The sequence below is a fragment of the Bactrocera neohumeralis genome, chromosome 3 (assembly GCF_024586455.1).
Source record: "Bactrocera neohumeralis isolate Rockhampton chromosome 3, APGP_CSIRO_Bneo_wtdbg2-racon-allhic-juicebox.fasta_v2, whole genome shotgun sequence".
NCBI lineage: Eukaryota > Metazoa > Arthropoda > Insecta > Diptera > Tephritidae > Bactrocera > Bactrocera neohumeralis.
This window is the reverse complement of record NC_065920.1, coordinates 22,669,179-22,694,000: the sequence shown is the minus strand read 5'-3', so window position 1 is coordinate 22,694,000 and position 24,822 is coordinate 22,669,179. Positions and strand designations below refer to the sequence as shown.

Genomic DNA, 24,822 nt, shown 5'->3' with positions numbered 1-24,822 from the left:
CGATAGAATGCCTGATAAACCTATTTGGACTCTTGCCAGCTCGTTTAATTGGTTAAAGTTATAAGATCTAAGTTGTTTCAACCTTTTTCTCGCCCAAGCAGTAAGCCAAGATGTTACATTTTCTATCACTTTGAATCAACTCCTTCAAAACAACAGCGATAAATGGCATTGAGCAGGATTTAAAGCCCCACCGTAAAAAGTTCTGTTTCAGTATAGTAACTATGATAAGAAGAACTCTACTTAAGCTCACTGAACGTTTTACAATTTGATAGGGGTTCCTGACACATCTTGCTACCGATTTGGTTGATCAGACATTCGTACAAAAGAAAAACAAGAACACTGGACATTCAGAGTGCAGTGATAAAGAGATGAGCATGATTTACAAAGCTGGCATCACTAAAGATTTTCCGCTAAGGCTTGTTTAATACTTTTTTCAACATTCCAAATGTTGATAATTATTTATCTTGTAGAAAGGGATCATTCGCGGCATTAACCACTCATTCCGTTGAGTCAAAGCTTCACACGACTTCTTGAAATGAAAATGTTGAATTTTTAGATTAACTACATCTAAATCTTGGAAAAGTTAATCTAAAAGTTTTTTTATTGAGTTTTCATTGATATCTGCAAGCTTTAAGATAGATCTATGTCCAAGAAATGCTCCTCATTGATGTAAAATTAGACGTCGCCATGGTCTAGGGTATAAACGAAATATGCGGCCGACGAATTTTTATTTGATCTTTGCGCATTGGCAACGGCGAATGCCGCAGTCGATGGATCTATGAGCTGTACGAGATAAACGACGACGAATTGACATCGTCCCAATGGATAAAAACTCTCTAGCTCTGAGATTATTCGGCGCGGTACCCGCGGCAGGAAGACAGGCAGATGAAGCAAGGCCTGATTGAATTTGGTATCTCCAATTGGCGTTAAGCAGTGAAAAGGAAGAATGACTGACGCGCTGTTGTAAACTCGGCTATAAGCGAGTAAGCGATGTCTTCGCCAATAAAGAAGAAATATGACTCTGCTCTAAAGTGCTCCAATAAGGAATCTTGGATGGATGCTCACTTTTTCTATATGAAATGTATAAGCATTACAAAAATGGTGTGTAATTTCTTTCAATAAGGGATGTGGTGAATGCTAAAAACATGCCGAGTACGCACTTAACCGTAAAGCCAAGCTTTAAACGTGGTCGGTCTTAAAATTTTAAGAGTTTCCATTTATCGGATCTTTTATAGTTAACGGGGATCTCACTCGGATAGCTAGTCGCCGATCCATTCTGGTACCTAGAACTCCTATAAAATTCATCAAATCGACAAAGCGCTTTGAGTCGATGATAAACTTGTTGAGACGGCTAATGTCAGTTTCGCCGAAAGTAAGACTGGCGAGCTGTTTCAAGCTCAGTCTTGCAAAGTCTGAACAAAGAAGGAAAAAGTGCCTGCTTCCAGTGCCATAAAACTCTGACAACTTGCGTCTGACAAAATTTCAAGCCTTGACTTGCAGGCTCATTGGTTAGTAAGCATTAAATACATCTACGATTACGGCAAGATGAGCTTTGCTAAGGGCAAGTGTTCTACCCTAGGCCAAAAAGATCGGACAGTCATATAGGAGCAACAAAAAGGTGTTGGTACCAAGTATTACTCTAGGTGTAACAATAACGGTTTTGGAAAGAACAACGAAAAATTAGATAATGGTATTTCGGAAATCTTAAGAAAGCTGAAACCAACAAAAAATAATTCCTTCTTGTCCCTCCGAGATCGTTCATATTGAGAAGTGCTATATGGAATGGAATTTAAGAACACTATTCAAGATTGGCTGCTTGAAATTCGCAAATTTCTGCCCTAAATTATGCGACCAAAGTTAACGAACCGGAAAATAAGCAACTCAAAACAGCAAGAATCTTCCTAGAAATCGCACGAAAACGTTGGTAAACTGTAAACAATTAAGCAGATGAAGATAACAGCAGATATAACCCACAAAAAGCAAAAACAACAACAAGCATACTTCCAGCGAGTATGAAAAAGACACCATAGATACACAATAATGTAAGTGTATTGTTGTTTTTGTTTTGTTTTGCCATTGTAATGCCGCCATTATTGACCGTATGGTGAACGTAATACCGCCGTCAGTTTTTTTTTTTACCGTTATTCTCTCATTGTTTATACTTTATGTAATAGTTTTTGCTGTCGCTTCCGCTCGACTTTGCGCGGCCAGCGTTCGTGTGCGCGTCAAGTGGCCCATGTTAATGATATCTTTTGTTATCGGTGCTTCCTGCATTGTTGGCTTTGTTGTAGCGCAGCCGCCGTGGAACAACATGTTTTGCGTCAACAGCTGTTGCTGATGTTTTTATGTCAACGCTATAAAGCTGTTGCTGTCAATGTTCAACGGTACTTTGCTATACACTGCAAGTAGTTATTGTTTTTGTTGTGTTTTTTTTGTTGAGCTATCCTGTCTTCTGCGCTTACGTTATTGTAATAGTAATTTTTGTTTTTGTCTTTTGCGTTTTTGTTGTAATTTTTTCTTGTACCCTTATTTTTGTAGTTGTTGTTTCCGTATAGCCTCTGCGTTGCAATATTGCTGCTCATTTGCCGAAGATCGATAAAAATTGCTGAAAATGAATTACTGGCTGCTGTTGTTGCATCAATAAGTGCCACTTACACTTACAAATTTATGACATGCTCACATACACACACATTTATATACATTTATCTGTATATATGCCCTCACACCTGCAGTCATCTTTATCGCTCGCAGCTACTCGTTTTAACCGATGAATTATTGTAATACGAATTCTGTAGCTGATTTATGGAGTGATGCCGGATCTAGCGAAATTTTTAGCGGGTAACCGTAAACAAATTTTTGAAAAATTTGGAGTTTCCACAAAATTCATATTTTCTTTTCTGGTATGATTCGAATAGTGAAAGCGTTAAATGCGTGATTTAATAGCATTTGAGAGTGGCGAATCGAACAAACGATTGAGCAAAAAATGCGTATAGAATAGGAAGTCGTTATACCATATTAATGAGTTGCTTCGTCAGCTTGCTTGCGACCAGTAGTCTAAGTTTATCCTACTTCTTTGCGGAGGAGCTTCCTATGCTATGGGGACCCACCCTTGTAAATGGTTCAGGTCCTACCATGTTAGTGGATGCTGCGGAGCGGGAGACTTTAAGCCAGCTTGTTGCTATACTTTTGCGTAGGCACTCAGATATGGTACTTGGTTACGTTCCCTTGGTTGTTCTACGATAGCTACTTTAGTGCCCCTATTTTTATATAATCTACCTTAGTGTGAATAATGTAGAGCCTCCTTTGAGTAGTTAAGACCTTGTGATCGCTTTCGGATCAAATGTGAATCGGATGGTTGTAGTTTTGTTGGGTTTTAAAGCTAACTGTATGGTATTTCATAGTCATATGGTTAGTCTTCAAAACATAAATTGTTTTTTGTGAATATGGTAAAGCCCTGAAAAATTTTGAGATGGAATCAAAGACCTCATACATAGTCCTCTTTGCGACAGAACGGTCATAACGGAGTGTGGTAGTGCAAAGACATCTCGAAAGGTTAATACGAGTAGGGGCACTCCACAGGACGGGATACTTTCTCCATTGCTTTGCGTCTTGCTGGTTAATGACCTATTCAAAGAACATAAGAAGCGGACAGTCGGGTCATAGCCGATGTTGTTCTAATGGTTAAAGGAAAATTCCTAAATACAGTCAACGAACTAACTGAATTGTACCTCAAAGTGATATCTAACTATGTATACTAACTAACAATAAAGCGGCTTAGCAGTCAATCCTAGTAAAATGGTCTTAATTTACTAGAAGGTATAAGATCTCTAATGTGCCCCACTCTTTGGGGGGTTCCGGTCTTCAACCTGTTGATAAGGTGAAATACCTAGGACTTATCCTTGATAGAGAACCTTTATGGAAACCAGATATTGCGGAGAGGGTAAGGAAGTCATCAGCTGCTTTAAAAAGCTGTATAGAAGCTATTGGGGAAAGTTGGAGACCCTCATCAAAGGTGGTGTTTTGGCTCTACGAAACCGTAGTCAAACCAATTATGTGCTGTGGTGAATTTGTCTGGTGAAGGGCGCTCGAAAAGGTCACACTTGTTAAAAAGCTTGAACATGTCCAAATGGCGGTTCTAATCGGCATATACTGTGCACTATGTTCTACACCAACAATAGCATTTAATGCTTTAAACATAGCATTTGCGGACTGGTAGACGTAATGCTGCGAAGTGGTATATGAAGACCACTACTGGCGACCTTTTCTCTGATCACATACCATAGAGGGAGATATAAATGGGAAGTCGCTGAAGAAGACGCGCAGTGCGGGTTTTTACTTTCCTTTGAGATTTTTAGACCCATCGAAGCTAGGAGGAAATTTTGAAGAGAGCGTTTCCTACAGGGAACTAGAAATTGCATGAAGCTGCTTCAACTTCAGGCTCATTTGGGTGCTAAATCGCTGGCAACTGCAAAACCAATAAGTTAGCCGAAAGGACACCTTTGTCCCGCTCACATTGGAATGAGACCGGAGTTCTTGTGCATCTTGCGTTCTAGGTCCTTATGGCCTAGAGTAGCACGCAAGAGATCTACTGGAACAACTTGCCCCGAGCAAAGTAAAGTTCATCTTGCCGCAATTGTACGAGTTTTTACTGGAAACTGTCCTATAGACAATCTTCTCGGGCGCTAGTTTTCAAAGTTTATCTTTCTTTGTTCAGCCAGCCTTTGCAAGACTGAGGCTGAAGCAGCTCGGTGACTTTACCTTCGGCAAACCAGAAGATATAACCGAAACTGTTAAACCGGCTCAAAGCGCTTGTCGATCTGTAAGAGTCGTATAATCCAGTATTTATTATACAAACGACCGGCATTTTTTTACTGAAGAAATCAATAAGTATTGCCGTACGAAGTTTGTAACACGAGGAAGGAAAAGTCGGTGTTGTCTATTTACATAAATGATAAGCTTGATGAGCTCTGTCAATCAAGCTATTTATTGTCTCTCTGACCTTTTCTTCCAAAAACCTGCTTTTTTAGTAGAACCGCGGAATTCGGCCCTTTACGGAATATAGCTGCCGTCCGAACTGATCGATCAATATCAAATTCTTATATGGAAAACTTTTTTCTCCGCGAAATTTGCTTTGGATTATTTTCCAAGGCAGCGTTATAGTTTCCGAGTATATTGCTCAGATCTGAGCCACAAACTGTGAGGGGTATTGCAGCTTCTATTCTTGTATAATATTTAATTTTACATTAAACATAAAATTTATAGCTTTTTTGAAAGCGGAATTTCTCCCCTCCCACTTATGATTTATATGAAATATTTGCAACTTTAACTTTACCATCTGGCAACTCCCGGCCAACATCATATATCATTGGCACCTTTTGCCTTACGGTCATTCGCTGGCCACGGCCGATGTGTATATGCTTGCCGTTTGCCTTTTTAACAAGCAAGGCAACAACAGCACAACCATACAACAACAATGAAGCAATAAATTCAATACCACACGCGAATGCACATCAAATTGGCAATAATTCGTGCAAATTACGTCAAGTGCTGATTTTATTAACCATTCGAATGAACCGATGAAATTGCTGCGGCAACATAAATATGGCAAAAGCACGCACACACACTCACATGTATATAAACACATACATACAAACACATATGCGGAACTGTATAAGAGGATGCGTACCATGCTTCTGTTGTTGTTGTTGTTGTTTGCTACACATTTACTCACATCAGTCCGCATATCAAACCTGTAAAGAGCGAAAACAATACTAACAATAACAATAAGAACAACAGCAGCAGCTAAAAACTTTCAACGGCAAATGCTGTCCGTAATGCGCGTACGTTTTATGGCAGCGGTTGCGTTTTATTGGCGCACAAATGGAAAAATATTAAAATGCGGCAAACAAAGAAGGACGGACCAGGAATAGCGGTGTGTGTAGTAGTCGACACACATACATATTCATACATATAATTGAGTAAATGATTGAATATTTGGTCGGTTGAGCAAAGTACGGCGCTTACTTACAGACATACATATGTAAGTATGTATGTCTATACACCCATACACTCATATATTACATGTCCATAGGCCTCCCGGTAATGTGCTTAACTTGCCCGGATTTTCGTAGCGCGCTTACTGTTTTATTGCTCAACGCTCACCATTCACCATTCAGCACTCACCGCTTGCTGATTGTTTACTGCTTACAGTTTGCTCTTTACGGCTTATAGCTTACACACTTACTTACATACTGATATAGTTGAATACTTGCGCTTACCTGTAATTCATGTTCAGCTGCACATCGCCGATGGCCACATTCTCAAATTGCGTCGGACAGCAATTCCAGCGCGCCCAGTAAAAGCTGAAATCCTTGGCATCGTAGTGCTCGGTGAAGCGGCATTTCAACACCAAATCAACACCTTCACGTGTGTCGAGTGATTCATTCGCATCGATGGCATGTGGCAGATAGGCGAGCGCTGCGCGTTGAGAAAGAGAAGAGAAGAGCGGGAAAAAAGTAGGCATAAAAATTAATGAAGCCATGGAAATATATTTGAGTGCAACATTTATTTCAATTACATTAAGTTGCATGAGAATTTAATTTTTTTTGTTTTTCTTATGCACAATTAGTGCGCTTGAAATCCCTTAAGGTATTATATGGGCTTGCGGGTTTCAAAAAATCGAAATTTTTATTGTCTTATTAAATTCTACAACACCTCTAGAATATTGTCTTAAATTTTCAAGTTGTTTCGAGTAATAGCTTCGGAGATACAGCCTTGAGAACTTGTGCGACGCTAGCTAGGTTAAGGCTCTGTCTTTAAACGCGTTTATGTGGAAATTTTGTTTTTGAAGTCCGTTGCCAAGACTTTTCGAGAACTGCTCAACCAATCTTTATGACATTTTACACAGTTCCTTGAGATACAATTTTTAAATACTTGGACGAATAATTTTTTTTCGATTACAACTATTTGAAAAAAATGTTGCGAGTTTAAAATATTTTTTCCAACTATTTCCGAATGTTTTTGTTAATAGTATATATTTGCAACAATAAAAAAATCGTATAAAATATTACATTTTTATATGAGAATACAATTTTTGTAAAAAGCTTATTTTTATCCGAGGAAACGCATGTAACCCCTTAAATTGTTTGTTATTAAAAATACACTATTTGCACCTTTTTTGGTTTCGATCCGATCTAAAACCTCTGCCGTGCTCTGAGTCCGACACCCGGCCGCAATGCGACTCCAAACTGAACTAAATTTTTCAATTTTATCTGCATTTAAGTTTAACCACGAATCTCCCCAAAAGATCAAACACAATGAGCAGATTGGAGCGAACTCCAAGAGCTTACTGCTCCCCATGGTACCAGAATTAAGTCTCCGGTCAGACCATGTGTAGTTGGATATTAGCTATCAGCAAATCTGGTTAGGTGCTTTATTTCAATTTCCAGTATATTCTCTGAATGCCTTAAAGTATAAGATTTGAGGTGTTTTAGCCTTGATTTGACAAAGGCGGCACATTCGAGGAGGGAGAAATTGTTGAGATGCTTCTATCTTATCTTTTTCCAAACAGCTGGTGCACTGGCAATGAATCCTAATCGGACAGTATCCAGTTAAACCCATTGAAAGGTAGACTTCGCTGAGAGTGAAAATATTGCGTTGGTCGCGCTCTCTTATAAGCGAGTGGCTATTTTGTGCTTATTCCGAGAATGGCTTCGCTCAAACTTTTTCAGATGATCAAGAGCTTTTCAAAATAACTTCAAAGAACTCGTTTATTAAGATCAACCTAGAACACAGAGAACCCATAATTTTTTGGACTAATTTAAATATACATTTTTCTTCCTTAAATATATACCAAAAAATTTTCTTTTCTCACCACTCGTGAAAGGCATCTTTTTGACTGCAAGCTATAGCGGAGCAGATTCATCCAATCTCGACTTCAACAAAAATGATGGTAAGAGTTGAGAGTCAAATTCAAGTCTCTTGGTTAAGGAAGATTTAAGTTAAGTTAGATGGCTGATATAGAGAGATCGCACGTGGACTGCTATATGTAGTCCTTTGTGAATCCATAGAAATGAAGAACTCCTGTGCTCGAACTATAAATTAGCAAAACGCTTAGAAACCAATACAAATTTGCACAAGCATTAAATTTCCACTCCCAGTTCGGTGGGTTGACTGAAGGTATGCGTTCCCAAGTGTTTAAGTCTTAACCTCCATACGCGGCACAGTCAAGAAGGAAGTGTAGAGTTATTTTCAACTCGCCTTCTTCCATACGGTTCCTGCAGATGGCGCCTGGGAAGATTCCCAGCCCTACAGCATGAACACCAATAAGGCAATGACCTATTAAAGTACCCATAACTTGGGAGAGGCTGGCTTTACTTAGAGCAAAGAGATTATTAGATCACTAGATCACTTGCAATAGATTGTGGGCCAAAAATCTTTTGCGACAGCGCATGTATCCTATATTGTCAAAAGTATGCTCAATAATGTACAAAAGGTCCGAATAAAATCACTCAATCCATATTTAAGAAATAAATTTGCAAAAAAAAAGTAATTGTTTTACCATGAAAACCTTAACAAACCCCTCCCCGCCCCTAAATAGATGCAACATCGGCTTGGAAATCACTGCAATAGTCAGAAAGTCTGAAGCTGGAGTTATAGAGAGCTTCTGACAGTAAACACCTCCACCAATCCTCCTCTGAAGCTTTGATCAATCACTAAAAAAGCTCACTGCCTCTATCTTCCAATGACTTCTTAATTTCCCCGCCGGTATATGGGCAGAGAAGGAGCCGCCGGATTTCGGTTTGACGACTCCATGATCCAATTGATCCGGTATGAAGTCAAAGTGTGTGAGGGTTTCAGAAAATCAAAAAAAAATTTAAGTAGCAATTAGTTTTTTGATACATTTTTCTGCAAGGTCAGTTCGCTTCCCATATATATTGCCAACAACGCGCTGTTTATTGGTTTTCCAAGTCGCAAATTGACATTGCTACGTTTTCATTGAGCCAAAACACCACTTTTGGTGAGAGACCACACCTCTTGCTTTTCTCTTCACTAAATTAAGGCGACCAATGCCTTCCTCACTCTCACTACCATTTTTAGAGCCGCGAGTACTTCACACTGTCCTCTGGATGAACAATATAGCCCCTCAACGAGCGGAAAGTAACAACAGAGTCAGTTTTATTTGGATTTATGACCAAACAGTTTTGTTTCTGCCACTTGGTTAGCACATTTGGATATCTTTGGGTGAGATCGTAAACGCTTGGGAGTTTGAGTTTGAGAGGAGAAGGCTGTTAGATATGAGAAAAATACATTTTTAGCTTAAAATTGGTGGGTAACTGTGCTAAGTTCAAGATTCTGTAGAACGATTTTACACTCTGCTAATCATTTTAGCGACGCACTCGAACTTCTAGTGACATTATACCAAAATTTACAAATGAGAGCAGCTACACGAGTCTGTACCCAACAAAGTGAAAATATAGAATTCATAAATTGTTAAAATTTCAGTTTATATGCACAATATAATTATTCAAAAAAATATTCCTCATTCTCATTCAAAAACTGCAAAACCTTCTCTCTCTCACTCCCCACCATACACAAAAATTCTAAACAATTTCAATAAACTGCACAATAAGTGCACATGTCATTTAAACACTTTGACACCGCTACTCCCATTGGGCTAATTAATAAACAATTTCCACAATTTTGTATTATTTCATTTTTGCTTTGCAACTAATCACACTGCTAATCGCACACAATGATATCTCAATAAAATTTACGCTACATTTAGCAATGTCTAAAACACAGCAAACATTAATCGGCGTACAAGCAAAGGCAATAATAAATTTATATGCAATATAAATGAATATTAAAATATGAAAATGGAGAATGCGAAATGAGTCAGCAGCCAGCAGCCGGCAGCAACAACCATGCATTATATATACTACGTATGTATTGTATGCATGCCGTAGTGTTTGACTAGGCTCAACATGACGTATGAGCAACAAATTCCCCAAATGCGCACAGAGTTCATATTTCAGGCGCTTAACTAATTGCAAACGATCAGGCATACCACACACAGTTACACCTGTATACACACACTCATAAGCTTGTGTGTGCGTGTGTGTATTGTGTATGAATCGAAAATTGGCAAAATGAAAGAAAAATATTCAAATAAAATAGAATTAAAAGGGAAAAGGTATATTGAAATTTTACAAGCCACATAACAGTAGTTAGTTTTGTGGCAGATGGAGCGTAAATGTTGCATGAATTTACTTGACTATACATGTGTACATATAACAAAATGCTACATACAACTGGAGGTGTATGCAAATTTATATATATAACACCCTAATACGTGTTTGTGTTCCCTCATATGGCCATATTTATATCGAAAAAATAAATTCAACAGCGCTTACTAAAACTACAACGCTTGCTTGTGTGTTTGTTGGTGCAGAAAAATACAACGAATTTCCAGCAAATAGTCGAGGTTTGCCATAACATTACTCTCCTAATGACCACAGATTTCAATGTATGAATATATATTATATATATATAACTATAAGTATACTTTACAGTTGTTGAAACAATTTTTCGAAGTTAAATTAAAGCTAAATCCAACAACAACAAATGGAAAATAGCAAAAACGCAAACTTCGGCTGCACCGAAGTTTCAACACCCTTAACAGGAGCATTTCTTCTAACATAAAAGATATAAAAGACTTTTATATGGATTTCGATCAGTCAGTTTGCGTGACAGCTATATGTTATAGTTGTCCGATCCGAAAAATCTACTCAGAGATCGTAGAAATGTGTTTGACAGTAAACTGTGACAAATTTCGCGCCGATACTGTTTCAAATTAAAAAGTATTCCATGCCAGAACTTGAGTTTATTTGATTATTTTATATGGCAGCTTTGACCTATAGCGGTCCGATGTGAACGATTTCTCTGCAAACTGTACCGTTGGCTTGGGTTATAGTCCACGCAAAAATTTGTGAAGATATCTTATCAAATAAAAGGGTTTTCCTTACAATAATTTCCTTCGGATCGTTCAGTTTGTATGCTACATTATTCCGATATCGGTGATTCCGACAAATGAACAGTTGCTTGGGAAGGTTAAAACGTGCGTATAATTTCAGATCGATATCTCAGAAACTGAGAGACTAGTTCGCATTAATCCAAACAAACAGGCAAAGAGGTCCGTCTCTTTCAATCAGATAAGCTCATCATGCTGAAATTTGTACATATATTTTATAGAGTCTTCTGGGTGCTGCAACCTTTTTTGGCAACTCGTTCAGGATATAAAAAAAAGACAGAGGGCGCTGTGGTTTGAATATCGAAAATTAATACTTTACTAGGGTCACCAGTAGTCGAAATTCGACCAATAGAAATTACAATCTTCCTGTAGCCACCTGCATTAAGCGGAACTGCCACCTAGGAGCATCAAGAGGCATTTCCTCAACTAAGTTGACGACAGAAGACAATAAGCATGACTTTCACCACCTCTTTGTATACCCAGCTTACTCGACACATCTGACATCCGTCTTCTATGGTCCGAGCCCGTCGAAACAGCACGTGGATCAAAGTCAAGATAAAATTTTTTTATTCCCATTTTTTTGTGGGTGATGGGTGGTAAATGCCTTCCGCATCATCAGAGCTGTCGTCAAAGCAACGGTATGTGCCAGTTGAAGGTCACTAAGAACCCCCCTCTCTACCCGTTCTAAGGAACCGTCGCCCACCCTGGTACCGCGTTTGCATTACATCTGTGTGGCGTTCCATTTTTCTCATTGATAGATTTACATCTGCGCACCTGCGTCCTGCTTTTTTCGGCGTAACAAAATTGCTACGTATTTCTGATAATCCTGCCTTTTTTCCAACAATTAAATTGGCCACATTTACTGGATCAACTAGGTCTTCTAGGGCTGTGCGTTCCCTATGACATGGCACAAATTAAAATAATGTGCATTCTGCGTCGTCTCTGCTGTGTAGTTATATAGGCAAGACAACTCTTCGACTTTACCCAATATCTATACTTTTATTTGTCGTGGTCCCTCTCTAGTCTGGTACAACACTTTTCTTTTACTAAGATAGCTCCGCACCACAGCATTGAGAGATTCGGGGATTTTAGATTTTTTCTCAAGGCGTCGATCATGTCTGTCTATCTCGCGCTATTGAAAGCGTTTCTAACGTCGAAACTCGCCGAGACTACTATTCGCTTGTATTTGGGGCATCTACACTGTGCGACTTCTACACTTTCGAATATACTTCGAATGGCGGCTAGAGTTGTCATGCCTATTATGCTATAAGTTCTGCACCACCTGGGTAGGGTAATAAAGCTTCGGCGCAACCAAAGGTAATATTTTTTTACCCTGAACAGGGTATATTAAGTTTGTCACGAAGTTTGTAACACCAAGAAGGAAGCGTCGGAGACCCTATAAAGTATATACTATATATAATTGATCAGTATGTTGAGCTGAGTCGATTTAGCTATGTCCGTCTGTCTCTCCGTCTGTCTGTCTGTATATATGTATACGAACTAGTCCCTCAGTTTTTAAGATATCGTTTTGAAATTTTGCAAACGTCATTTTCTCTTCAAGAAGCAGCTCATTTGTCGGAACGGCCGATATCGGAATACTATAACATATAGCTGCCATACAAACTGAACGATCGGAATCAAATGCTTGTATGGAAAACTTTCTCATTTGACAATGTATCTTCACAAAAGTTGGCACAGGTTATTTTCCAAGACAATATTGTAATATGCGAAGAAATTGTTTAGATCGGCTGACTATAGTACATAGTTGCCATACAAACTTAACGATCGAAAACAAGTTCTTGTATGGAAAACTTTTGCATTCGACAAGATATATTCACGAAATTTGGTATGAGTCATTATTTATAGAAACAATGTATTCTCTGCAAAAATTGTTCCGATCGGATTACTATAGCTTATAGCTTCCATACAAACTGAACGATCGGAAAAAAGTTCTTGTATGGAAAACTTTTGCACTTTACAAGATATAATCACACAATTTGGTATAGATTATTTTCTAAGGCAGCAATGTAATCTCCGAAAAAATTGTTCAGATCGGTTAACTATAGCATATAGCTGCCTATATAAACTGAACACATAGTTACTAAAAGAAATGCACCTGTGAGGGGTATATTAGCTTCGTTGCAACGTTTTTTCTTGTTTTATATTTATTTAAATTTTACATAATTTTCTAAAAAAATAATAAAAAACAAATTACTGCAATACAATACTATACAAGTCAATCAGAGTTCACCAACTTTTAGTAAGCCAGCTTAATCTATGACACAAATGTGACACCAATTCATTATGCAATATATATATTATGTTGTTTTCAAATAAATTAAAAAAAAAAATAAAAAAAATTAGGTTGTCCTAATTTAATTACTGACGCACATAAAAACGGCAAATCAAATATATTTGTGTTGCAGCACTAACAAAAAAAAAAAAACACAAAAACTAAGAAAAAACGCAATAATAATTAAATATGCGCTCCGTGTGGCAAGCGTGCGCAAGTGAATTATATAAGTTTGCGCTACGTGCAAATACACGGCAAATAAATTGGATGCGCTTCAAAACAAAAACCGAAAACCTGCCAACGGAGCAACAAACAACAAGAAATCGGCAAAATATCATAACGAAAACATTACGGTAAAAACAGCAGTGTTCAATAAATATCGAATGCATGCCACACGCCACATGACGATTTTCATTAAATCATTGTCAACACAATCACCGTTCGGCGGCGTGCAACAAAAACACAATTAAAATGACGTTTGAAGAAAAAACTCGCAACACAAAAATGGCAATCAAGCAAACGGACAGGCGGGGCAGGTATGCTTTTCAAAGAAACAGCAAAACCACAACAACAAAAACTATGCAAATATTGTGCAGCAAAAATATTGAAGCGCCAAATTTAAATAATAAATAAATACAGTTACAAAAACACGCACACAAAATTGGGGATCAACAAAATCGCAGACAACAATTTCATGGCAATTTTTCGGGTTGATTTCTTTTGCTTCGAAGCATTTGCTTTTTCTCGTTTTTTTTTCTGGAGAATTTATTTCAATTTGCGCTGCATTTGTTGCGAGCTGCTTTATTTTGTTGGCTGTGTTTTTGTAGTTGTAATATTTTTATTTCGGTAAAATTTTGCCGTTGGCATGGTGCCGGCTCTTTTGCTGCACACACGCGTTGTTGCACACCGTTTCGTTTCGTTTCGTGTTATTTATTTATATATGTATGTGTGTGTGTTTTGCATATGAAAAATTTCCGATTCATTCGTGCAACAAAACGCCGAACAGCGTGTACAACATGAAAATTTATGCCGCAAATTCATCGATACACAAAAGCCTGCCCAAATGAATGCCTGCCGAAATCCCAGACTTGCCACGCGCACACCGACACAGTCGCCCGTTATGTGCTGTTGAGCCACTGCCGCCCAAATCAGGGCGTATTATGATGGCTACCTTGTTAGTCTGGCTGGATTTGTTGCGTTGAGTTACGCCTGAGTTCTCAATGACTCAGCGCAGTGCTTAGATTTCCAAAGCCCAAGACCAACAAGCGCTCACACGCATACATATGTATATACCATTTATACATATGTATGTATATATTTATTTATGGTTGTATGAATTTGGTCACAAAGGCTTTGTTACCTGAAATATTGGTGGGCGCCGATTTTATGTATTTTTGGTTAGTTAGTTCGTTAGTTGCCAGACGAGATTATTTGAATTTTAACTTCGATTGATGATTTATGCCTCGCTCCGCACTTCTTCGTTGACAGGTTGAAGAGTCAACTTTCGGGAAAAATGCATAAAAATGTGAAAAAGTAAGAGACTAAGTAAGAGACCGACTAGCGCGAAGTACGTGCGGAATCGAACCGCTCATTGCAGACGGAGAGCTCGGGTTGACGCGAGAAGCGAGAGTGACCCTTGCGCAGCTTCGTTCTGGATATTGTAGCAGTTTAAACTCCCACCTATCCAGAATAGACTATGATATATCCGATATATGTCCTGCGTCCAATGAGTCTCCGCATGACACTGGCCAACTCTTTGCATGCCCAACCAACCCACTCATCTGATACCCTTTTCCCTTTGGTCCTACCTCGTTGAAACAGCATGTTTCTTGGCCCTTCCGTTAGATGGCGTCGACGACATCTTACCTAATCCTTACCATCCTAACGGGAACAATGTACCCGTTAAAACACCAACAACAGTGGAATCGTGATGACTCTTGTTTCAGTTCGTTTAGGGTATTGTAGTCGACTAAATTCCGAAAATCATGCTTGGAATCCTGGAGCCTCTTGTGCCAGTTTATAGCCGAGTTAATAACAGCGCGCCAGTCGTTTATTCTTTACGCTATTTAGCGCCAACCTTCAAAACTGTAGTGTTCTCTTCCATCCGGACAACATGACCTTGCCAGCGCAGCCGCTGTCTCTTCATTCGCTGATGTTAGGTTTGCCGCATCGTTCTATCGACTGCGATACTCGCCGTTGCCAATGCCCAAAGGACCATATATCTTCCGCAAAACCTTTCTCTCAAACAATCATAAGGCCGACTCGTCAGATGATATTATTGTCCATGCCTCTGCACCATATATCAGGACGGGAATGATGACGAACTAGTGTTTGGTGTTTGTTTGTCGGGAGAAGACTTTACTTTTCAATTGCCTGCTCAATCCAAAGTAAGTTGCACCTATTCACAAGAGTTATTCTGCGTTGGATCTCGATTCAGATATTGTTGTTGGTGTTGATGGCATGTTTCATTTTCATTGGGAGTGGTGTCTACTTGGCACAACCCTGCTAGGCGAGTGGTATAAAGATCGACGCCCGCTCGCATCCGCAGAGCAGATGCTGCAATTAGACTTTAGCGAGCTCTTAAACCGAATATATCCGGGTGGCTGCGCTTAAGCTTCCTCCCTTTTAGCTGTGACCCAAGACTTCACAAGGCTTGGCTAGCGCATGTTATAAAAGGGACTTGAAAACCGCTGAAACAACAAAGTTCAAACCGAGGATTGTTTTCGATTTGCCACTACTCTGCTAACTAAGAGTGAGCTCTGATCTTTATGTATAAAAGAACCGACAAAGAGATAATAAGATTATCAAAATCCTTCGTTTGATTAGTTTAAGTTTAGTTGTTGATTTCAGATTTTGTCCATTATAAAACTTAAAAATTGCTGAGAAGGAAGTATATTTTCATTATCCAAAGATCTTAAGCTCATCAAAATAATAATTGCTCCTATTTAATGCCAAAAGTTTGATCTTAGCCTCACAAGAGCGGTGCATTCGAAAAGGAAGAGCTGAGCTGATTGTATCTCGTCACAACCCGGACAACTTCGACCGTAAACTACGGACACTAACTTTAGCTTTAAAGCGTGTTTAAGGCAATGCCTACTGAAACTCTCTATAACTAAATCGATGCGATAGATGACAGAGCGCAAAGAGGTTACTAAATTCTGTTTGGATGACTTAAACCACATCTTCAGCTCTAGTGTAAGTGGAAAATTCGTTCTCTTATGGCTTACTTTTGGATCGAACTCAGCTATTACCATAAGCTAAGTTGTGACTCAGCTATAAAAAAGTAAACCATAAGTAAACGGGGTTTCAACTTCCGCGAACGTACACTTTGTTCAAGCCCTCGTTTTAGTATTTTCACGAAATAAGTCCACGCAATTGATAGTGAGGGCAAACATGCCTTAAGTAGAACCGTGTGCCAGGGCTAGAGCTTAGAGCTAATATCTGTGCCCAGCTCGCAGTGTATATGGTACACAGCACTCTCTGAAAGATGCTGCAATTCGAAGCAACAAATCTACTGCCAACTTAAACTGCTATAACTGCTTGCTATCCAATACCAGTTGAATTATACCAGTCTCAAGTTTTTATACCAGCTAATTGTTCTATTCGCCACACTCTAAGTATTGGCGAAACGAAGATAGCTGATATGTAGCTTAATTGTGGCATTTGGAAACAACTTTGCAGTGCACAAAACCAATATACTCTATGTAACATGTTGTAAGTGTTTAAAAAACATAATCCAGGCGGCAATACTTCCGGTCTGCAGCTACACCAAAACACACACAAAAAACTCAATTTTCGATTCTATTTAAATAAACGCATAAACTCGGAACTGCTTTCGACAAAATCGTGTAGCCGCAGCGTTACGCTTGAATGCAGCTGCAGCTAATGCCGATTCGCCGGTATTAAAAGACTTGCGGCGAAAATTCAATATTTGAAAATTCAAGAAGAGGAATGAAGAGGCTTTTTTGTGTGCAAAACAAAACTTTTTGCATGAAAGGCATAAAAAAACGATATTCAGAGCAAATACACAGCGCTGCCAAATAGAAAAGCGGCATTCGTTTTTTGCACGAAATAAAGCCTAGCGCCGAATTAATCCTTCAAATACTGGAAAAATGCTCCTATATCGAATTACATACAAGCGTACATATGTTTGTGTATGTGTGCAAGCTCGAACAAAAACCCCAGAAAATATTCATTCGACATTTTTGAAAAACATCGGAAACCCCGCAATTGGCATTAGTTCAGAGAGCGAATTTTCTGCACGCGCTATTTTGCCTGCGCTTAGCGTTGTTAAGCTGCTGCAAAAAATATTTGACGTAAATTTAATGTATGCACTCATTTGTTTGGCTTAAAACACCACGATTCTGCAAATGAGATTAACCAAAGTGTCAGCAATGCAAGCACGAATAATTTTGGAAAAGCTCTAGCGAATAATAAATAAAATGTTAAAAAATGCAGCGATACAGGATTAAATTGACAAATTGGGTCGCACTTTATTTCCATGTAACCGCAGTGAATCTTCTGGCTATTATCTAAATAATCTGGTTAAATATATTTACTACGTGGAAATAGTTACCTTTTTGGTATAAAAGGTAGTTGGCCATGAGAAAATTAGAAATCGTGCATGGATCAGTTAAAAAAATGATGTACAAAAAAGTTTTTGCGCTCTTGTTGCTCATATATGTAAATTTGAAAAGTTAAACAAAGTTAACAATTAGAGAAAGTCATACTCGAAAATTCAGTAATTTAAACGCGCCTACCTCCAGACGTTACAATCAACGACAACACCTACGGAATGATATACATACATACCAAGAGCTGAAGAGGGAAGCGAAACGCATTTGCAGACAAAAAGGAGAGGAAAGCCGAAATGCGTGGGTACGAAGAGCTTGACAAGCTGACTGAGAGGGGTATTTCTCAAAAATTTTGCGAAAAGATGCGGTGACTAACAGAAGGTTTCAAGTCCGGAGCATACTCTTATGATTTAGTGACTGATGCCCAGAGCATACTGAAATAATGGAGGGAACACTTCTCCAGCCTGCTGAAGGGCAGTGAAAGTGTGACGTCAGGAGATGACGAACATGATTTCCCAATCGATAACGATGGAATAGATGATCCATTGCCCGACTGTGGTAAGGTTCGTATAACAATTACCTGTCTGAAGAACAACAAAGCGGCGGGGACCGATGGATTGCCGGCCGAGCTTTTCAAATACAGCGGCTAAGATCTGATAAGAAGAATGCATCAGCTTTGTAGAATATGGTCGGACGAACGCACGCCAGACGATTGGAATTTAACTGTGCCCAATCCATGAAAAAGGAGACACCGCAATCTGCGCCATCTACCATGGAATAAGTCTCCTCAACATCGCATATAAGGCTCTATCGAGTGTAATGTGTGAAAGATTATGGCCCACCAACAACAAACTGTTAGGACCTTGTCAGTGTGGCTTCAGGCCTGGAAAATCAACAACTGGCCAGATACTCACAATGTGCAAAACCTTAGAAGACACCCGTGAAAAGAGCATCGACCCACACCACCTCTTCGACAATTCTAAAGCTGCTTTTGACAGCACGAATAGGAGTTGTATTTTTGTCCCTAAGTCCGAATTTGGAATCCCCGAAAAACGAATACGGCTGTGTAAACTGACGTTGAGCAATACCAAAAGCTCTGTCAGGATGAGAAGGACCTCTCGGAGCCGTTCGATATCAAACGATGATTCAGACAAGGTGACTCTCTTTCGACCGACTTCTTCAATTTACTCTTGGAGAAAATAATTCGAGCTACGGAGCTGAATAGAGAAGGTACAATATTCTACAAAAGTGTACAACTGTTAATTTTCTTCAGTTTAGACAAAGAAGCGAAACAAAATGGTTAAGATGTGAACGGAGACAAGACGAAATATCTCCTGCCATTAAACAAACAGTTGTCGCATTTGGGTGCTGTAAAAAATATATGGTTCTTCGCGCATTGGCAACGTGGAATACCGCAGTCGATGGAACGAGGTGCTGTACGAGACATGCGACGACATTAACAGAGAATTAAGAGACAGATGTTTACGCTGGGTAGATCATGTCGTCCGAATGAATGAAAACATTCCAGCTCTGAATGTATTCGACGCAGTACCCGCCTGTTAAGCAGAGGAAGAGTAAGACCTCCATTCTGTTGGAAAGATCAGTTGGATAAAAACCTGTCCACACTTGGAATCTCCAATTGGCACCAAACAGCGAAATGGAAGAACGACTGGCGCGCTGTTGTAAACGCGGCTATAACCGTGTAAACCGGGTCTACGCCAATAAAGAAGAAGAAGAAAAATATATCCCGAGATAAAATACGTGAGGAAGATTAAAAGGTAGCGACTTGAAAGGAAGTACGGCACAGAAAATCTCATTTTAACAACTTCCCTAGGAATTGGTCATTGGAATATGTTTAGGATAGTAATATATATTCAAACAGGCAACTTTGTTTAAAAATAAGCTTTGTTCGACAAATTAGCTGAATATTGCAAAAGCCCAAAACTGGAAGGCCATCGATCCCAAATTTCACAAAACATATTGCTCAGCGGTGAAGCTCACTGTTTGTTGAGTAGTAAATTAGTAGTAAATAAAATTGTCGCATTTGGAGTGATGATGATCCACAAGACATTGCTGAAACGTAACATCCGTTACATCTTCAAAAAGCTGTTCGGTGTGCTCTATGGACAGAGAAAAGCTTCGGTCCATATTTTATCAAAAAATAAAGCCGGATATAGTATTGCTGTCAATGGAGAATGCCATAGACCATGGTTGCTCACTTTTCATATCTCAATTTGAGAATGCTTATTTGGACGACTTTTAGATCCAAGAAGACGGAGCTAAATGCCATGCAACAGTCAACGAAACAAACAATTTATTGAAGGAAACTTATTGTGAGGGTATTATCTTGCGGGCATGTGGCGCCGTCGGCAAGATTATGCGTTTTAGCAACGACGGACCATTTTTTGGAGGCTTATATGAAGTCGCTTGTGTACTCAGATAAGCTCGAGACGATTGACGCTTTTGAAGAGAATATTCTGCGCTTTGTTGCTGACATATGGCCCCAACTGTTGCCAAAGCTGGTCTAGCAATGGGCCTCACTGCTGGAATTTATAGGAGTGAACCGCAGCAGTCAGTGCTGTTTTTGATTTACCAAGCCTTGCATATTATCGGATGGAACAAACAATTTATATAATTCCCACAAACTAACATATTCTGACAGAGACAAAATAGCAAGTGGTTGTGCGATTCTTGCGCGGTATTTACATAACTGGATAACTGTGTTACTGCTTTCAAATATAAACCTTTTGACAATAGACATTTCATAGGGTATAGCTATATCACATATCAACTGTTTACATTAAAAGAGTTAACTCCGTCTAACTGGTAGTGATTGCGGTTTATTTCGGTTGTTACACAAGTACTACCTTACTTCGTTTCGCTGTGAAACTGAATTCCGGTCACACACATATTTTCTTACCATAATTTTTGAACGAGAAACTCCTTCGTAACACGCACTGTCGTCCTTAGTTTCATTTTAGATTGTAGTTTTTGTTCTCCAGCTACACATACATAAAAATGTAGGCGACAGTTTCCTAACACCTACGACACCTGTCACTGACAGTTCCAGCTATGGGAGCAACACTACAAAACCACACAATGTAGAAGCTGTGAGACAATAAAAATGAAAATGTGCCGTATTCACTGATTTGGTATTTTGACTTTTTTTGCGCTTTGTCAACCAAAGGCCCTGAAGGTGCGTTCTGTTGTTGTTTATTTGTCAATAGTTTTACCCGGAGTCGTTGAGATATTGGAGTAGTTGTAGTTCAGTACTCTTTATGTGGAATATTTTTTTTTAAGTACCCTGTAGGAAACTTCTTGGCTCTAGCGAACTACCTGGTAATACGAACTAGTGTAAATTTGACAGAAATTTGGATATTGGTAAAGTAAAATGTGCTTAATTAAATTGCACCACCGTCAAAGCCAAAGTTTGGTGCTTTTACTTCTTATTATGAGGTCTATTATTTATCATTATATATTTGTTCTATTTCTCTAGAGTACTTTGATAAATATATACTACTTTACATTTTTATATTTTCTACTTGCAGTCTTCATGTTCAGTTTGGTTGAAATTTGCTAGTTTGATAATACGAATTTACAGATTTCGGAACACCAGAGTTGGTAAGTGAATTATGGTATTATTTACAATGATAAAAATTTTGTGAAATCCTTGCATACTCTGTGTATTATTCAGAGAGTATCAAATATTCCTACAGGGTATGTACTTAAGTTGAGTCACGTGTGCTGTGTTTGGAGGGAACTCGTCTTGTTGTTAGCATTCTTTATTGCACTTGGGAATGCTTGAAGGTAATGTCAAATCGCTTTGGCAGCTAAGCGGGCTATCTGGAAGAATATCGACTGGCAAATGCCTATTGGTTGAAGTGTTAGTAGGTACAAGTATTTATATACATATATAAGAGGATGTAAAGCTGATATTTTAAAGCAGCCCACCTGCTAAGTATTAGGCATAACTGACTTTTTAAAATAAAAACTAAGTACATTTTAATACAACTGCTGACTTTATTCACAATCTAGCGCTTATTCGATGATTTCGTAAGAAAATCTAATATTTATTTATAACAACAACTTTCATAACTGTGTTTCTAGCAAATAATAGTCCAATTGATACCCTTGTAGTATGACAGAACTCTCTGCCTGGCGCAGCAACGAGGGCTTTTGTTTCGTGTTTGTCTTTTTGGCCTTTGCCAACTAAAACTTAAGTACCTTGCCTATTATCCATTCAAATTCAATAGTTGGATTGAAATTTACCTTAGATCGATAAGATAGATAGAGTTTTGTGGTTGTTAAGGGAGTTTTGTTGATATGTAACCCGAAGAATCCTAACCTTAAATGGAAAGCTGCTGAACTTACATCAATTTAATAGACCAGTCTTAAATTCTTGAGTTTGATGATACAAAGTCGACGACGCAAAATAAAGTCCTCATTGACAAATTCTTCAGATTACACATATTTGTTGTGTTTATAGCTTAATTCGCTTAGTTGCACAAAGTATCGAAGCAAATGATTCTGGTTGCCAACGAGGCCAAGCCAAATATCCCCTGTCATCAGACAAACAGTCGTCGCATTCGCTACTTGGCTCCTATATCACTGTTGACAACGTCCGGTGTATTTAATGTGGGTACCTGCTGACAGCAGCCTTACCCCAAAGCGCTCAAAAGCACAGCGGATCAAATCAATGCGTTGAAAATGCCTTGCATTTTTAGTACCAGTTGGCAGTGTGAAATGGACACAATGGCTGCAATGCCAAAATCTGAAGTCTGGGTTATCTTCAACAAACCCAACATCCCGAATGCGTTAATAAGTCACTCGGCCGTTAGAACTAATGTCCCAACTTCTTGTCACCCACACCTGACCCTACTATCTAGAAGCTTCCTGCTCCCTAGATATCCCTTCCTCTCCCCATCATCATCGGAGATCCAGTCATTCCACAGCACGCTGTATGACAATCAGCTCAAGATAGGGTGCATCTAACAGAACCTCCATAGCGTGCGTTGAGACGGTGCGACATACAGGCAAACAGACAAGCATCATACAACGCTGAATTGAGAGGAGTTTTTGGGACCCTAAGACTGTCGTGGCTGCTTCTCACCATGCAGACTATACACAAGCCACAATATATGGTGCGGAGAGCATGACGTCCAAGACCCCAAATTCGTCGTATTTTGCCTACGTTTGTCTGCAATCGCTCCTTTATGTTCGCTAAGTATTTGACTTGCGTCACATGCCTGATACCAACCAAATACAGCTTGTGCAAAAACTGAAGCCGCTCGACCTTCTCAAGTCACATCGCTTCGCTCTAGGGTTAGGGAAAGTTCCAAGAAGATCGACGTTTTCGAGTCATATTTTGTTCAGCGATGAGGCCTATTTCTGCCACTATAGCCATTGTAATAAGCAAAATTTCCACTATTGCGTCGAAGAGCAATCTGAAGCGATTCAAGAGCTGCCATTTCATCCACAAAAAAATGGTTTTGTTGCGATATAACCGTCAATGGCGATTGTTATTAGGTTATGATAACCGAATATTCGATGCCTAACATTGAGGCTGCGCACAATCCTGTTTCGATTCAGGCCTTGGAACAAAATATCACGGGTGTCTCTCGTCAGTTACCAGTCGATCGAGTCAATCTAAAATTGAACTAAACGGATGGACCATCTGAGTTGTAGCCGCGGCAACATTTGAAAGAGATAATCTTCAAAAATACGTAACAAGAAAGTTCTTTTGAATTATATTAAACATTGCTTTTTTCATTTTAAGTTTCTGTATTTTTCCTTTAAAACCTCGAGATGGATCACCTTTTACTTTGTCAATCTTCCAAAATATTATTTGTTTTTTATTTCTACAATAAAGGTAATTCCTATACGAAACGCATAATTTTTATTCGGTTCATTATGGGAACAATAATGAGTTTTATAAGATCGATTGACGATATTAATGTTTTTTCATACCCTCAACACGGTATATTTAAATTACAATACCCAGAGTGAAAGATCGGAGACTCTTTGAAATATATGTATACGCGAATGATCAGCATCTGAGGCGATTGTCTGTCTGTATACGAAGTAGTTCCTTAGTTTTTGATATATTTATCTGAAATTTATTTACCGCAAAGAACTGCTCTTTCGTGAGAATCACCTATATCGGACCGCTGCTATACAAGCGGAACCATCGTAATCAAATTCTTGTATGAAAAATTTTTTTATTTGATTTGGTATTTTCAAGAAAAATTTACATGGATTGTTGCCTAAGGCAATGTTGTAATCTTCAAAGAAATTTCTCAAATCGCTCAAATCGTATCGGATAGGTGCCATACAAACTGAAGATCATTAGCAAGTTCTTGTGTGGACTATTTTGTATTTTTTTCTAGTTTTTGCTAAATTACATTGAAATTGTGTTGACTATCAGAGTATTATCAAAGAGAAAATCATAGTAGCCTCAAAAAATTAGTTTAAGCTCAGAATATTTTTTTTTCTTACTTAAAGAAGCTCCATTGTTGGATTGAATTTAAATTTTACTTAACTTTCCAGTCTAAGCTAAAGAAGTTAAATTAAATAAAAGTGAAGTGAAATGAAATTAAAAATATATTTCTACGAAAGTAATTCGAAAAGTTGTTTTGCCTTATGATTTCCTCTACCGTCCGCTCGCCACACCGGCCCGTCCTGAGTTGATATTCCAAATCAAAGTTTGCGCTTATCAGTCTTTGCCAACAAAATGAATTTGATGCGTGTAAATTAATCTGCAGCGCAGCCACACAATAAAGCACTCAAAACAAATACAACACAAACACACAGCGACCGCACACACATACATACACTCTACGGTGTGCTCACATTTCAACGCAATCTCCTGCGTTAAGCTGCTCAGGCTTAGATTTTACAGAATTTGAAAATTCAACACACGCAGA

The 24,822-nt window shown here is 38.8% G+C and overlaps 1 protein-coding gene across 2 annotated transcripts in view; it reads right to left on the bottom strand.

Annotated features, from left to right (window-relative positions):
- Positions 1–24,822, bottom strand: part of LOC126752280 (hemicentin-1) — a 393,430-nt gene that overhangs the window by 186,945 nt on the left and 181,663 nt on the right. For both annotated transcript variants that reach the window (XM_050462979.1, XM_050462980.1), the window contains exon 2: positions 6,279–6,477. In XM_050462979.1, coding sequence (XP_050318936.1) covers positions 6,279–6,477 — 199 coding nt within the window. The remainder of the gene's footprint in view (positions 1–6,278; positions 6,478–24,822) is intronic.